This window comes from Salvia splendens, chromosome 13, assembly GCF_004379255.2.
Source record: "Salvia splendens isolate huo1 chromosome 13, SspV2, whole genome shotgun sequence".
Taxonomy (NCBI): Eukaryota; Viridiplantae; Streptophyta; class Magnoliopsida; order Lamiales; family Lamiaceae; genus Salvia; species Salvia splendens.
This window is the reverse complement of record NC_056044.1, coordinates 22,060,074-22,075,830: the sequence shown is the minus strand read 5'-3', so window position 1 is coordinate 22,075,830 and position 15,757 is coordinate 22,060,074. Positions and strand designations below refer to the sequence as shown.

At 39.6% G+C, this 15,757-nt stretch overlaps 2 protein-coding genes across 2 annotated transcripts; both read left to right on the top strand.

Moving 5' to 3' along the window:
• Positions 1 to 5,381: 5,381 nt before the first annotated feature.
• LOC121760281 (protein LYK5-like) lies at positions 5,382 to 8,246 on the top strand. Its single transcript, XM_042155930.1, is given in 4 exon segments — positions 5,382 to 5,630; positions 6,325 to 6,985; positions 6,987 to 7,747; positions 7,750 to 8,246. Coding segments are annotated over 3 exon segments (1,773 nt in total). The 5' UTR covers positions 5,382 to 5,630; positions 6,325 to 6,392; the 3' UTR covers positions 8,169 to 8,246.
• Positions 8,247 to 10,564: 2,318 nt separating this feature from the next.
• On the top strand, positions 10,565 to 13,301 carry LOC121762662 (glucan endo-1,3-beta-glucosidase 9-like). Its single transcript, XM_042158615.1, has 2 exons — positions 10,565 to 11,025; positions 11,936 to 13,301. Exons 1-2 carry the CDS (start codon positions 10,667 to 10,669, stop codon positions 13,056 to 13,058), a joined length of 1,482 nt encoding a protein of 493 aa, XP_042014549.1. The 5' UTR covers positions 10,565 to 10,666; the 3' UTR covers positions 13,059 to 13,301.
• Positions 13,302 to 15,757: the final 2,456 nt, after the last annotated feature.

The window sequence follows — 15,757 nt, the reverse complement described above, 5'->3', positions numbered from 1 at the left end:
CAAGCCTCCAAAGAAGTTTTGAGTTCGACTTGCGGGCTCTCTTTCACGATTACGAAGCCAAGTACAACCGTACCCACCAAGTGAGACCTAGACCCCCCCGTCAAACACATAACTTTGGCTTCTTCCAAGTTGATGACCCCGACGCCCAATCCCAATTGGCGGACCTATACGGCTTCAACAGCGGAGGAAGGACGGCAAATTCGACAAGTGAGTTAGACTTATATTTTGACTCACACTTTTCATTCAATGAGGAAGAAGGAGGTCCTGTTCCCCAACAAATCGACGTCATAGATTGGTGGGGATCACACGAGAAAGATTTTCCCATCCTTGCATCAATGGCCAAGGAGATCTTTTCGGTGTCGGCTTCCACTGTCGCCGTCGAGTCCGCCTTTAGTGTTGGAGGCAATGTCTTGGACGACAGAAGAAGTAGACTCACCGGGCAAAACATGGAAGCCACCATGTTACTTGATGATTGGTGCTCCGCCGAATTTAGAGACCAAGAACCGGATTGGAACAATCAAGTAGTACAACCCGACCAAGACTACTTCCCCGACGAAGAAGAGTAGGCGCGCCGCCAATTCCTACGATCAAGCCAAATAGGTAAGCAAGGTAAGAGAACTACGTGGACTTTGATTCCAAAATGCAATTGAGCATTGAGGATACGTAGGCATCTCAACTTAAATTTTAAATTTAAGTTGAGCTCAAGTCCTTTTCCTTTATTTTTTTCCCCTTTGTTTCGAATATGTAATTTGTAAATTGTAATCAAGACTTTAAGTCTTTTGTAATTTATAATTTTTAAGTTGTAATTTGTAAATTTTAAGTTGTAATTTGTAGTTTTAAAGTTGGAATTTGTACATTTTTAGTTGTAATTTGTAATTTTAAAGTTGTAATTTGCAATTTTAAAGTTGTAATTTGTATCAATAAAATTGCATTGCATTTGTACATCGCTTTATTCTAATTTTATTTATACAAATATATTTACATTTTTTACTTGAATTACAAATTCACAATGTATTAAAAAAAAATGAACCGCCGAACCGGCCCGGACCCGGACATGCAACGGCGGTTCCGCCGGTTCACGGTTCAGGAACCGGAACCGCCGATCCTTGGCCGGGCCGGTTCAGGTTCACCTATTTTTTGAACCGGAACCGGCGGTTCCGAACCGTGAACCGCCGGTTCCCGAACCGTGGTGACGTCTAATATGGAGTACTACATGTGATTAATAAAGATGTCTTAAAAACGAAACATGTCATTTTTTCATGGGAGGATGTAAAAGAACGTGTCATGATTTCTAAACTAGTATTACCACCCGAGCACGGGTCATATTTTTTCATTTATTGATATAAATTATTAATAATATAATAGAAATAAGAATTAATATAATTATGTAGTATGTACACTTAAAAAATGTATACTCCATTCGTTCAACTTATGCACGGGTCATGTAATTTTCACTTAATTAATATAAATTCTAATAATTTAATAGAAAAAATAACTAATATAATTATATAGTATGTACACTTTACAATAAATATATATCCCTCCGTCCAACTCTAAGTGAGCATTTCCTATTTAACATTAAATTTTGGACGTATTTATTTTATGAGTTGAGTGGAGAAGGAACAAAGTAAACGTGAGACATATGGAGAATACAGTATTCCATTATTAGATTTTAGGTCATCCGCAACGCTGTCTCTTATCCGTCTCTTAACCGTCTCATCTATTCACTATTTATGGGCCCCACTGTACTTTTCACCTCATCTCTTAACTAAGAGACAACACATGCATCCCTCCATCTCTTAATCATCTCATCCCTTAAATATTCATTCAATTTCATTTTTTATTTTTATTTCCAACAAATTCAATTAATAAAAACACACTTCATTAAATAAAATAAAATTACAACTTAAAATTCTAAAAAATTAAAAAATCCTAAAAAAATAAAAAAAATACATAATTTAAAATCTTCCGCCCACTCTCTCTAAATTCAAAATCTCAAAACTCAAAGAAGTAGAAGAAGATATCATCAGTTGCGACGTCTTATTCCGGGGGATCAAAGCCCGAGGCAACAAAAATTCGCAGCGATAGACTTGGGGAGGTGAAGGATTTTATTTCGAATTTGGGAGAGAGCTCCGACAAACTTTTAGTCCGTGGATTCCAACGATACTTGAAAATTCAGGGTGTTTGATTTTTTTATTCGACGCAATTGCTCAAATGGATCCAAGAATGGATTAAATTTGGGAGAAGAATAATGTTTTGAGATGAAGAATGTAGAGTGTTTGAGTGAGAATAGAGAGTTTTTTTTATGGTGGATTAATTTGTGGGAATGATTTGATATTTATAGAAGTGATTGGGGGCTTAAAAAATTTAAAAAAATTAAAAATTTGCAAAAAACGGCTATAAACCGGCTAGTATATTTTTTGGGATTTTTTTAATTTTTGAATTTTTCCTGAATTTTTTAAAAAAATAAAAAAATATTTTTTCGGATAAAAACGACGCCCACTCGCGGGCCAGCGAGTGAGCGTCATGGACGAACCGGAGCTCGCCACGTCGCCAATGCGCGTGGCGAGCTGTCTCGCGAGACTTCCCTCCGCGGTGAGACAAGGGACGGGATGGGGACGGGCTGGGGACTAGACGGAGCCAGCAACACTGTCTCGATGCGGTCTCGTCTCTTCGAGACGAGATAGAGCCCGCAACTAGACGCATTGCGGGTGGCCTATGCTTCTCCAAAAATTCCCACAAATTATAATGCTCACATATCGATCGATCTGTAATATAGATTATAGTCTATGAAGAATAATTGTTTATTTAATTTTTAGAAGAGGGGTACAATAAGAGGGGTACAATTGTGAATAATGGTAAGTGCATAAGAGGTCCTTTTTTTTCATTATCTTTTTTATGCTGACGAGAAAAAAGAATAGACAAGTCTCAAAACTTGATTAAAAGAGTATATATAAATAAAATAATAAACGTGAGGGTTTATACCATATTTTAGTTATTTTGACACTTTGTACGGAAACAGTAACAAAAAAATGGTTAATTACTGATTTTCTCCCTAAACTTTTGAGGAAGGCCGGGTGGACACTCTTAGTTGACCAAAAAATAATTAGATTATTGCGTAATTCAATTAGTCACATCCAAATTCCAAACCACCGTAATTACGTAGAGGTTCGACAAAGTTAGTCATCCTAATATAATATATTATTCACCTCAAAATTAATTGAATGTGATTAAAATTATTGAAAATTCCAAAATAAATTTTTTTATGATTGTAATAATACAAATTCTATGATCACGAAGACAAAAATGAGAAAATATTCAACTCAGAAAAGAGAAAATATCACAATGTGTAATAGGGTAATTTACCATACAAATCAAGAAATCATGTGATAAAATTCTAGCCAATTCTTTTTTTAAAACAACCAACTATATCTTTAATATTTTTCTCAATTATCTCACCGATTTAGATTTAGAGGAAATTATGTACGATTTGAATACCAAAATACATACCCTAATCATAAACTTATATTTTTCATACTATACCTATAAATTAAATTTGTAAAAAATCACGAATTAATTTGCATTTAATGTCCGCTTATTTTATGTCCATTATTATTGAACACTATACTGAATTGAGAGACATAGTTAAGGCACGTCAGATTTCATAAAAATTGTCACCAAAACCATATATCACTTCTCCTTTTCGACAAAACAAATAATAGTTGCATGCAACTAATCTAATGCAGAATTATGAATGCCTCTATAACATAAAATCGAACCAAAATATTTTAAAAAACAGTAAGAAATAATCCATAATAGGATTGAGAAATCATCGATTTTGTGGAGCAGAGTTGTGGACTTTGGAAGGAGCAGATGGAGGAACGAGTCCCCTTGGAAGACTGACGAGGAAAAGCTTATCCTTATCTTCCTTAAAATACTTCAAATTCATTGCCAAAACATCCGTTTCCACTGTAGTCATTCCCCCCGGCCTACCGGCATCCACATCGGGACTCAGAATACAAAGCGCAATGACAAAAACAAGGGCCAGGGATAGGGTTTTTGAGCAAGAAGAAGAAGCCATAGTAGAGTCAATTATATAGCTCCAACTTTTTTTTTTGTTTTGGTTTGGGTGGAGGAGGGGAGGGGTTTATATATTGTTTAGTGCCAAGTATTTTACACGCTAGGGCAAGGGTTTACTAAAATAAATCGATCATATATTTCCTTCTACTTTTTTTAATTAAACAAATCAGTTTCGAGTTTAGACTATATATATTTCCACTGTGTGTGCTGCAGGAATGAGGAATGCGTTGCATGGTGTTTCTGTCAACATGGAAAGGAAATCATTAGTAAAAGAAAGGAAGATTGAATGGCAATAGAAATCATGAAATTTTCTACGTATATAAATATGTCCATTAGTCCATACACATATAGAATATTCCATACCATAGATATGTGGAATATATATAATTATATATTTAATATTAAATTTAATGGAAATATCAAACCTTAAACATTACATTCTCTGTCCGTCATTTGGAGTCTCATTTCTTGGCGGCAAGGGTTTTTAGAAATGTTTAAAAAGTGGGTAAAAAAAGTTGATGGTTATGGCTCTCACATATAGGGGTGCCCTATATTACTAAGTTTTTAAGTTACTAACTCTGTTAACTCACCAGCGCAGTGTATTAAAAATATATATACTACTATATATTAGTTTTAAATGAAATATGAGTGGAATGAGTTAGTGGAATGTGAGACCTTATTACCATGTAGATATATTTTTAAATTATATTGAATATTAATTATAAATGAAAAATATATTTATAAAAATAAATCGTAAATAATTTTGATATACTAAAGATAGTAAAATATATTCAATAAATTAATGTATAAAAATTAATAGTACTTAATTAAAAAGAATTTAATTTTAAATGTTAGTACAAAAATCATGAGTCATATTGAGTCTAATTTCGTTATTGTTTAAGTGAATGTTTATTTGTAAACAATTTATGGAACAATTTGCAAATAATGCACTTCTGAATAAAACATCGTCTCGAGAAGAAAACACCCCAGTTGTATTATTTATATTGTTTATTCCTAGTTGTATTAATTTAATTTATTATAAAAATGACAAATTTGATGCAACAAAAACACAACAGCATTTTATACTAACTTGTATATTTCCATAATTATATATAATCTTAAAAATTATCTAACTTCAATTTGACAGTTGAATATAGTAGTACTAATCTAGTTATATAGAGAAGTAACAAAATACACATAAAATTAATGTGTATGATAAAGAAATAGTACCCCATATAATAAAGCCCAAATTATAGTAGTAGTGTACTAACATTCAAAGACCAACACAGTAAAAGCCCAAATTAAATCCCATCATCAGTCGTCGCCGTCGTCGTTACTTCCATCTCAATCTCATCTCCCTCTATTTTAATTCAGACCATATATACGTTGTCTACTCTTATTTTAATTCAGAGCATATTTGAATTTTCCTTTCTGTACATATATATACCGCACGCCGAGAGCTCACCCATTTCGTCGATCCACGTCAATCATCGGAATCCACCGGATATTCAAGCTCTAAGCTCGAATCCACTTCAATCATCGGAATTGAGGTAACTACTTATCTTAGCTCATCATTTGTTTTTTATATTATTGAAGAATTTCAACTTTGAGAAACCCTATTTTTGGTCCTCCTCTCTTCTGTTGCGTTGCGTGTATTATCAGTCCAAAATTTATTGGATTTTCATTTTCTTTCTCTCTATTTTCATTCTACAAATTTTTTTTGGATTGTTTGCAACAACCGTACGGCATAGATATAGATATGAAACTGAAAAAAGATAAAAACTAAACTAATAATATTAGTAGTTTCATAAAGCGCATAGACCAAACGATGAATGACGTTGGAAATTAGTTTGTATAAATGACAGTGTTGGTTAATAAATTTGGTATTTATAGAAGTTCCAAAACTTCTTTGATAAGTTTATATTCTTTATTTTAAGATTTTTTATGTTGGTACTCTGGAAATGGCTCAAGATTTGTTTACATGCTTTTAATGAAATAAATTAAAATTATGGAATAGAAGATTGTCTGGTCTAATTTTTTTGAGCTTTTCAAACCACACTGCACGAGAACTGCATCAATCAATAAATAAAAAATGTTAACCAATAGATAGCTTTCCTGCCAAAATGGTAGTATTTCTGAAATTTTTCCCAAAACTCCCACTTTACATACATATAGATATAGATTTATGTAGTATTTGCAAGTTTAAGTTACTTATTTATATCTAATTGTGAGCTTTATTTTCAGATAAAGATGCTTAGGAAGGAAAGAGAATTATAAGAGCCAGCAACACCTACACCTAATCCAAATAATCAATGGCAATGGCATTTCTCGGTGATGTGGTGGTGGTGTTAGTAGTAGCATTGGCGGTGCAAGCAGAGGCCCAGCAAAGCTACGTAAACAACAAGCAGCTCAACTGCGAACAAAGCCCCAACACCACTCTGGGATTCGTCTGCAACGCCGCCCCCTCGTGCAACGCCTACCTCACCTTCCGATCCACCCCCACCTACAACACCCCCGTCACCATCGCCTACCTCCTCTCCGCCAACAACATATCCGACATCACCCCTCTCCCCGCCGACAGCCTCCTCATTGTCCCCATCCCCTGCTCCTGCTCCTCCATTTTCTACCAGCACAACACCTCCTACACCCTCAAATTCCCGGACGAGACCTACTTCCATGTCGCCAACAACACCTACCAGTCCCTCTCCACCTGCCAAGCCCTCATGGCGCAGAATCTCTACCACCTCCGCCCCAAAATGACGCTCGCCGTTCCCCTCCGCTGTGCCTGCCCCACTCCCTCCCAGACCGCCGCTGGCTTCACTTCTCTCCTCACCTACCTCCTCCGTCAGGGGGAGGACGCCACCTCTATTGCTGCCAAGTTCGCTGCTGCTGGAGCCGACGTCCAACCAAACCCCCACCCTCTTCTACTTCACTCCACTCCTCGTCCCTCTCAAAACCGAGCCCACTCTCCAAAACACCAACACCAACACTTCCCTCTCCCCCTCCCCGCCACAGCCTCTCCCCGCCACCAACCCCGCCTCTTCCCACAAGTGGATTTTCATTGGTGTGGGAATCGGTGTTGCTCTTTTGGTAATCCTTTCCGTGATCGCTCTAGTTTGGTTATTCCGCCGCCGCAGCAGCCACAAATCTTCCAATCCTCTGCCTACAGAGGAGGCGCCGCCGCTGCCTCCATTGTCGGATATGTCCCAAGGCATCCGGAGCGCCATGGAAACTCTGAGCTTATACAAGCTGGAAGAATTGGAGATTGCCACTAACTCCTTTGCAGAATCCAATAGAATTGCAGGAAGCTCAGTGTATCGTGGTTGGTTCAATGGCGATGAGGCCGTGGTGAAGGTAATAAAAGAAGACGTCTCCGGCGAGATCAATACGCTAGGACGGATAAACCATTCCCGCATCATCAGGCTGTCAGGCTTTTGCCTCCACCAGGGCACCACCTATCTCGTCTACGAGTATGCCCACAACGGCTCTCTCAAGGATTGGCTGCACAAGCCTCGCCTTGATTGGAAACAACAGCTCCAGATAGCCTACGATGTAGCCGACGCCTTGAATTACCTCCACAACTTCACCAACCCTCCTTACATCCACAAGAATCTCACCACCTCCAACATCCTCCTCGACTCCAACATGCGTGCCAAGCTCGCCAATTTCGGCTGGCCAGGGCCTTGGAATTCGACAAGGTCACCACCAGACATGTTGTGGGCGCGCAAGGATACATGGCACCCGAGTACATAGAGACAGGCCTCCTCACTCCCAAACTCGATGTCTTCGCCTTTGGGGTGATCATGCTGGAGCTCCTATCCGGGAAGGAGGCCGCTGCGGATAAGTTGCACGAGACCATAGGCGGGGTGTTGAGTGGAGACAATGTGAGGGACAAGCTGCAAGGATTCATGGATCCCAATCTCGACTACCCCTTGGAGCTCGCCTACTCCATGGCTCAGCTTGCTCGCAGCTGCGTAGCTCACAATGTGGATGTTCGGCCCCCCATCTCAGAAGTCTTGCTGGCTCTTTCCGCTCTGCTCTCCTCCTCCACCGACTGGGAGGATACATCCCTCACCTTCACCGACTAGCATCTATCTCTAGTTTGTACTACATCACAATACAGTAAAGAAATCAAAGACAAAGAAAATGGATTTGGTGTTCTGGTATTCTATGACCAAAGGATGTCTGCTCTTCCCACCCTTCAACTTCTTCCCTGGAGCCACACCATTTTCAATCACACCATCACTCACCATTTCAACCCCATTTACTTTATAAAACAACTAAACCTGGCTTGGCTTATCGGTGCAGAATAGTGTGATTTTATTCCTAAAATAAAATGGAGCTTTGTATGTCATGAGCATTAACGCACTGCCCACCAACGTTATAAGCAGCCTGAGATTTAAATCAAAAATCAAACAATCAAAATGCATCACTGAATGAAAAAAACGAAAACATATTGAGTTAGTACATTACTTTCACAATCAAAATACTTTTCAAGTATTGCTGAGAGTAAGCCCTTTGCTTCTCCTGCAATTTTCAGTTATGGAAATATAAACAGACATGTCATTAAAATTAATGAAGAATGTTGGGAGCTTTCACATTGATGATCTTTTGGAATTTTCGATTCTATTTTCTGAGATGGCTGATTTAATTGACCTCCTCCTCCTCCTCCTCCTCGAGGTGTTTCCGCGTGATCTTCTGTGATCCTTGGGAGATGCTGCTGAAAAGCCGTCCGGTAGAGTGAAAGAAGACGACGTTCCAAACGCAATATTTCAACTTCAAGTGTGGCAATCTCTCTCACCAGTTCGGCAGAAGGCTGCAGATAACAATCAACATGCAACCAGCATATGAGTCTACAGAAAGTTTCAAAGCTGACTATTGAAAAGGGCATGCTTATTTTTGCATCCTAATTCAAGGAATTGCTGCATATAGGTTCTTGTCATTCCTTTTTAAGCTAAAAACACAGCTCTGGGTGAAGAACTTTTACTTCAAGAAGTGCAATTCTAATATTGTACGAAAGCTTGATTCAACATTACAAGTAGGAAGTAGAATTCACGAAGTAAAGCATATGGGTACCTTAGATGTTGTGTTGCAATGGGAATGAGAACTAATCAAGCTTGTGGTGTCTGAGGTACTACTGTTACATGTCTTGTGAAGAGATGTTTTTTCCCCAAAGGTGTAGCCTTGTATTTACAAAGCAAACTTGCATTAGATAAGATAGGCATCCCAACTCATATCCACTCTAACAGAGTGCATAAAATTATAAGGCGCTGGGCGGTTCGCTGGGCGGTCTATTGCAGCCGCCCAGCGGCTGAGTGGAGAGAGAAACCGCGCAGCGCTGGGCGGTTATGTGGCGCTGAGCGGTTGGCTGAGCGGTCCGTTCGGCGCTATTGCAGCGCCCGGATCGCCCAGCGCACGGCCTAGCGCGAAAATTAAATTTTTTTTTTCGAAACACTATATATACGCGCTTTGCTCGTCATTTTCATTCGCACCACTTGTTTTAACGAGTACTCTCTCTATCTTAATTTCTGTTCAAGATCAACAACGGGAAATGGATCTCAACAACGAGCCTAGTTCCGGAGGCGACGACGACGGAGACGAGGAGTGAATTGTCACTCTTTTTTATTAATGTATTTTTTTTTAAAATTAATGTACTTTTTAAAAATTATTGTACTTTTTTAAATTTTAATAGTATTATTAACTTTTCCCGTATATGTCTCGTAAATTAAATTCCGTATATTGTGTGATTGTTAATTATGTCATTTTATATAATTGTTATTAGTGATGTGACTATTGATGTGGCTGGGCTATTTATGATGTGGCTAGGCTATGGCTGGGCTATTTATGATGTGGCAGGAGGATTTTTAGTGCTGATGATGTGGCAGTGGCTAGGCTATGCTGGGCTATTGCTGGGCTATTCCTATTGTGGATGGCCTAAAAGAACGTGTCTTGATTTTTTAAAATTTTATGGGAGTCCTATATCTTTTACTTGCTACTGTATTTCATTTTTAGCTTTTAATTTCTTTATTTTCCTTTTTGTATGTTTATTTGCCATTTTATACATTAGAGGCATGGAGAATAAAAAATTGGCGAAAAAAAATTAAAATTACATTGATACTACCTCCATCCCAAAGTGTCACATGTTGTCATCTTAGTCCATCCCACGATAAGAGTCACATTTTACTTTTACTATAAATGATAAGTAGACATCACATTTTTATTATAAAACTAATATATAAATGAGACTTATAATCCACTAACTTATTCAACACACTTTTCTTTACATTTCTTAAAACTCGTGTCCACACTAAACGTGACAACTAATATGGGACGGAGATAGTATTATTTTTATACAAAGGCAATAGTTAAGATTTATTTCTTCATATTTGACATATTTTCTTTTAAGAAAAACAAATACAGTATAATTATAAATTAGAATTGAACCTACCCACATTGATTTCCATCTATATTGACCAGACAAAAATTCCCTAATGAGAAAATCTGTGTCACGGAAAAAGCAAACCTTTAATTTTTTGCCTCAAACAGGTGGCGCGCAACACCGGCGGCGATATCTCTCACCGCTGAAATGCCTCTCCCAAACCCCAACTCCTCCCTCATTTCCCTCTCATTCTCCTTCCTGCTACTACTTTCCCTCTCCTCAAATGTCGGATGCATCGGCGTCAACTGGGGAACGGCGGCGTCGCACCCTCTGCCGCCGCCCAAGGTGGTGGAGCTTCTTAAGGCCAACGGCGTCGGCAAAGTGAAGCTGCTCGACGCCGATCCGCTGGTTCTCCAGTCTCTCTCCGGCTCCAGAATCCGCGTGACCGTTGGCATTCCGAACACCATGCTTCGCAGCCTCAACGCTTCGCTCAAGGCCGCCCAGAGCTGGGTGCACGATAACCTCACCCGCTTTGTTTCCGATGGCGCCTCCAGAGTCCTCATTGAGTGCGTTTTCTGATTGTATCCATTTGTTTTCGTGCTTTTCTATTTTGCAGTTGTGATTTTGAATCGCAGTTTAATTTCTCTCTTGAAACAAAAACCTAATTGATAGATGTTTGAGACAGAGAGAGAGAGAGAGAGAGCTGCTCGAGAGAGGAAAATTAAACATACACACAGAGGGAGAGAGATGTGATTGATACTGAATTTTGATGGATGAAATTGAAAACTGTAAACTCAATAGAGAGAGAGAGAGCTGCTTGATACGGAACTTTGATAGATGGAAACTGTAAACTCGAGAGAGAGAAGGGGAGAGCTGCTTGATACTGAACTTTGATGGATGAAAATGTAAACTCGAGAGAGAGAAGGGGAGAGCTGCTTGATACTGAACTTTGATAGATGAAAATGTAAACTCGAGAGAGAGAAGGGGAGAGCTGCTTGATACTGAACTTTGATAGATGAAAATGTAAACTATATATAGAAAATCAAGCTGCTTGATACTGATTCACGATGAGTTTCGTTCAACCTCAAAGTTTGTTTAAAACGTGATAGGTAATCAAACTAATGGGACCACACAATGACTTCATCAGATAATATATTCAATTCATCAGAATAATGAACTGAAAGTCAGATCAATAACTTCATCAGATAATCAAGGCAACATGATAACATCTGAGTGTAACTTTATCGAAGCTCGAAATAGATTCATACATGCATAACTAAGTTCCTGAATGATCAAGAGGAGTGGACGACTGATTGTTAGATGGTGCATGTTTCATTGCATAGTTGTAACTTATAAGGAAAATACTTGCTGCTTTTGATGGTCGATTTTTGTGGATGTTTGATTCTTTTATCATGGATTGTCTTATGTACCTCCCAACTTGGGTGTTTGGCTGATGGTTGTCTAACATGTTTGAAGTTATGTTGCTATCGGAGACGAGCCTTTCCTCCAAAGCTATGGCGACCAGTTCCACCCCTTTGCCACTGGAGCAGCTGCCAACATCCAAACAGCGTTGCTCAAGGCTAACTTGGCTGAAAAGGTGAAAGTTGTTGGAACCTGCAGTTTCGATGCTTTTGTATCAGAAACTGGCCTGCCATCAAAAGCGCGTTTTAGGCCATCAGTCAATAGAACCATGATTGAGCTCCTCACTTTTTTGAACAGACATAGATCTCCGTTTTTCGTATCCCTAACCCCCTTCCAGAGCTACCAAAATAACAAGAACATTTCACTTGACTTTTCTCTTTTCAGAGAAAGAGCACGGCCCCAAAATGATAGCCACAAGACCTACAGAAACAGCTTCGACATGAGCTATGATTCCATCATTTCAGCCCTATCCGGTGCTGGATTCCCCCAGACAGACGTAGTCATTGGGCGAATTGGTTGGCCCACTGACGGTGCTCCAAATGCTACCTCTTCTCTTGCCGAGGAATTCACTAAAGGCTTGATCAACCACCTCCAGAGCAACGCAGCAAAATCTTCTAAGCGACAAGCCTTGCCAACAGAAATATACATCTCTGGCCTTTTGGACGAAGATAACAGAAGCTTAGCTACAGGTAGCTTTGAGAGGCATTGGGGTGTGTTCACATTCGATGGCCAAGCAAAATATCAAGTCGACCTTGGGCAGGGATCAAAGAAACTGGTGAATGCTCAAGGCGTGCAGTACCTCTCTCCCAGATGGTGTGTTGTGAACAACAACAAAGACTTGTCAAACGCGACAGCACTTGCCTCCGAGGCGTGTGCTGGTGCTGCAGACTGCACTGCAGCGTCGCCAGGTGGTTCGTGCTTCAACCTTAGCTGGCCTGGCAATGTCTCGTATGCGTTCAACAGTTACTATCAGCAGCATGGTCAAAATGCAGATAGCTGTGGTTTCTCGGGCTTGGGATTGATCACTACTGTCAATCCATCCATTGGTGCGTGCAGGTTTATTGTCGGACTCAAGACATCACTTTCGATCTCCCTACAGGAATCTGCGCGTGTCTGTCAATTTATACCGCCAACAGTAACTGTCTTGCTGTGGTTGCTTGCTGAGTTATGGTCGTAGACCTTGGTTAATGTTTTGAGGATTCATGGTTGTACTTTCATTATTTTGGTGCGTGTAACCAAATTTTCAATTGTATCTATACTATGCTACTTTCTACTAGTCAGGTTGCATCGTTAGTGTAACATTTTAGAAATGGTGAGAATTTTGATGTATTTTTATACTACCATTTTGAGTTTAAGAGACGAGTTGGTTGTCTCAGGACTCATTCGAAGTTTGGTATGGATTATTATTATTGATGTGCAAGATTGGAGTTAATATCTTTGCATCAATCGTTTAGATTGGTAAGTCTGCAAATAAGACATCAAATGTATAATTCACATTTACTTTGGTGTACTAAGAAAATGGTGTGTTTTCATATTTCTCTTCTTCTATCGACACATTATATATACCTATGTCACTGAAAACTAGAACTTTTTGCTTGTTCTCCTTCGTTCTCTCTATCTTTTGGTTTTACCGTTGTGCGCATTGCTTGAATTGATTCATCTGGCCAAAAGTGTGCCTTCAGCCTGCAATGCCGGTGGATGGGTCCAGTGGAGATTCAGACTGATCAACTCAACTTACTCCGACTCGAGTGAGATGAATGGAGGAACTCAAAAGTATTTTCAAAACCTTAACCCACAATACTATTAACTAGTATAGGGAAGTAAAGATCGATCTGAGATGTGTTTTACATTTGTTGTGGACACGAATTGGGAATAGCTGCGACAACGCTTTCCAAGTGTGGGTTAAGTTAAACTACTTGACTTGAGAGACTAAACTACTAAACTGATCCACTTGCTAAAACTTTACTAAATCTACTTGATCAACTTATACTAAAACTTTCTCGAAATGGGCAAACAGAATAAAATGGACGACTGTCAGTCGCATGCAAAGCGAATGATAAAACAAAACTCTTCTAACAACTTCATCTTCTTCACAGAACTAAACTACACCTACGTGAACAAGAAACTAACTCATAGTCATGCAAAATTAAAAACTCATCTTTCAGATCTAAACATCCTACGACAACTTGTCCATAATTTCCTCGCAACTAAACCGAAACATAAAAAAAGAAAACTCAGATCTGACCAAATCAAAACGAAATAGGACATTTAAGCTAAGATATTACATCACAGATTGAAAATACAAAGCAGATCAGAAACATTATGCATAGTAAACATGGTGTGTCAAGTGGAATCGAAACCATAACTCTAAATTTACTAAACCAATACATCAAAAGTCGATAATATCAAAGGTAAACTGAAAATAAACAAACGAAAGCAGAAATTGTTTCATCGCTCCTTCTCGAAGCGGAATAACAGCACTAAAAGATCACGATGACAAAAACCAACACCAAACACCTTCTAAACTAAACTAACACAAGAACCAAGCGTGTATGCAACAGAATTTAGGAGTGTGAAGTGCTGGGAGCTCCCATTTCAGCTTTGGAAGAGAACTGAAAATTACTTAGCGTCGAGGGTTGGAAGCTGCCTCCTTCCTCCTTCTCTATTTCCATTTATAGGAAGGGGTGCGGTCTTGATCCTTAGGGCATTTTTTCTCTTAAAAGTCTGCTTTACCCTTAGGGATCTTTCTTGTGTGATGCATCAGTCTTCTAGTTGGGTGCTCCCGCTGCATGCCTTTTGATTCAACTTGATCCGTTTGCGCAACAATTTTGACTCCTTCTCCTGATCCATTCGTCCGCCCAGTTGATCAAGTCGTTTTCTGAAAATGGCGAACTTTCATACATACCTTTTAATGTAGTTTTATGACAGAACACATGCGTGAAACGCGCCACATCAGTCACTTCCAAACAAATCATTCCAGCTCATAACACACCCTACAAAATGTAACCAAATAACTCATTCACCAAGTGTTGTAACGCCCGATTGTGTTATACACTTATACTGCTTGTGTTATATTCTAATTCAAAATGCCTACATTCTTGAATTACACGAGATTTTAGGTGGAGTAGTTGAGTATGATAAAGTAAAGTGAAACAAATGATTGAATATTTTAATGAGGAGAGAGAAAGAAGAATTTGTTTCCAAATATGGAAAGTAGATATCTTAAGGCCACCCGCAACGCGTCACGCGGGTGGCCCGTGTTTCGTTCCGCAGTGACGGAACCGGGGCGGGACGCGTTGCAGCATCTCGTCCCGTCACCAGCCCGTCCCGCCGCGACGAAACGCGGGACAACTCGCCACGCGCCGAGGCGACGTGGCACGCTCCCAGGCAATGCGTGACGCCCACTCGCCGTCCCGCGAGTGGGCATCGTCACGCTGACGCAATAATTCATTTTTTTAAAAATCGGATTAAATAAAAAAAATGTTAAACGGTAATATTACTGTTAATAGAGCCGTTTTTCCTTTTATTTTTTTAATTATTTTTTACTCTATAAATTCTCCTCTTTCATTCTTATTTCACACACAACTACACATCTATTCTTCCCAATTCATCTCCATTTCCTCTCCAATTTTCATCTAACATCTCATCACAAAATGTCCGGCGAAGGAAACTCCGGCGGTGGCTGCTCCGGCGCGTGGGATCTCAACGCGTTCGGCGACTGGGGGAGCATGTACAACACATTGGGTTGTTCCGGTTCGTCGACGCCGGGCACCCAGGGTTCGGGCACGCCGAGGGGTACCAACCACCCAATTTTGATGTTGATGCATACGCCCGTCCCTCCGCCCCGCGGTATTCGCAGGGATTATCCTAGATTCG

What these genes read in the sequence shown, in the direction of transcription:
- LOC121762662 (XM_042158615.1), top strand. Translation starts at nt 10,667, where the DNA reads ATGCCTCTCCCAAACCCCAACTCCTCCCTCATTTCCCTCTCATTCTCC. An exon ending in GCCTCCAGAGTCCTCATTGA is followed by an intron (nt 11,026 to 11,935) that starts GTGCGTTTTCTG and finishes ACATGTTTGAAG; the next exon opens with TTATGTTGCTATCGGAGACG.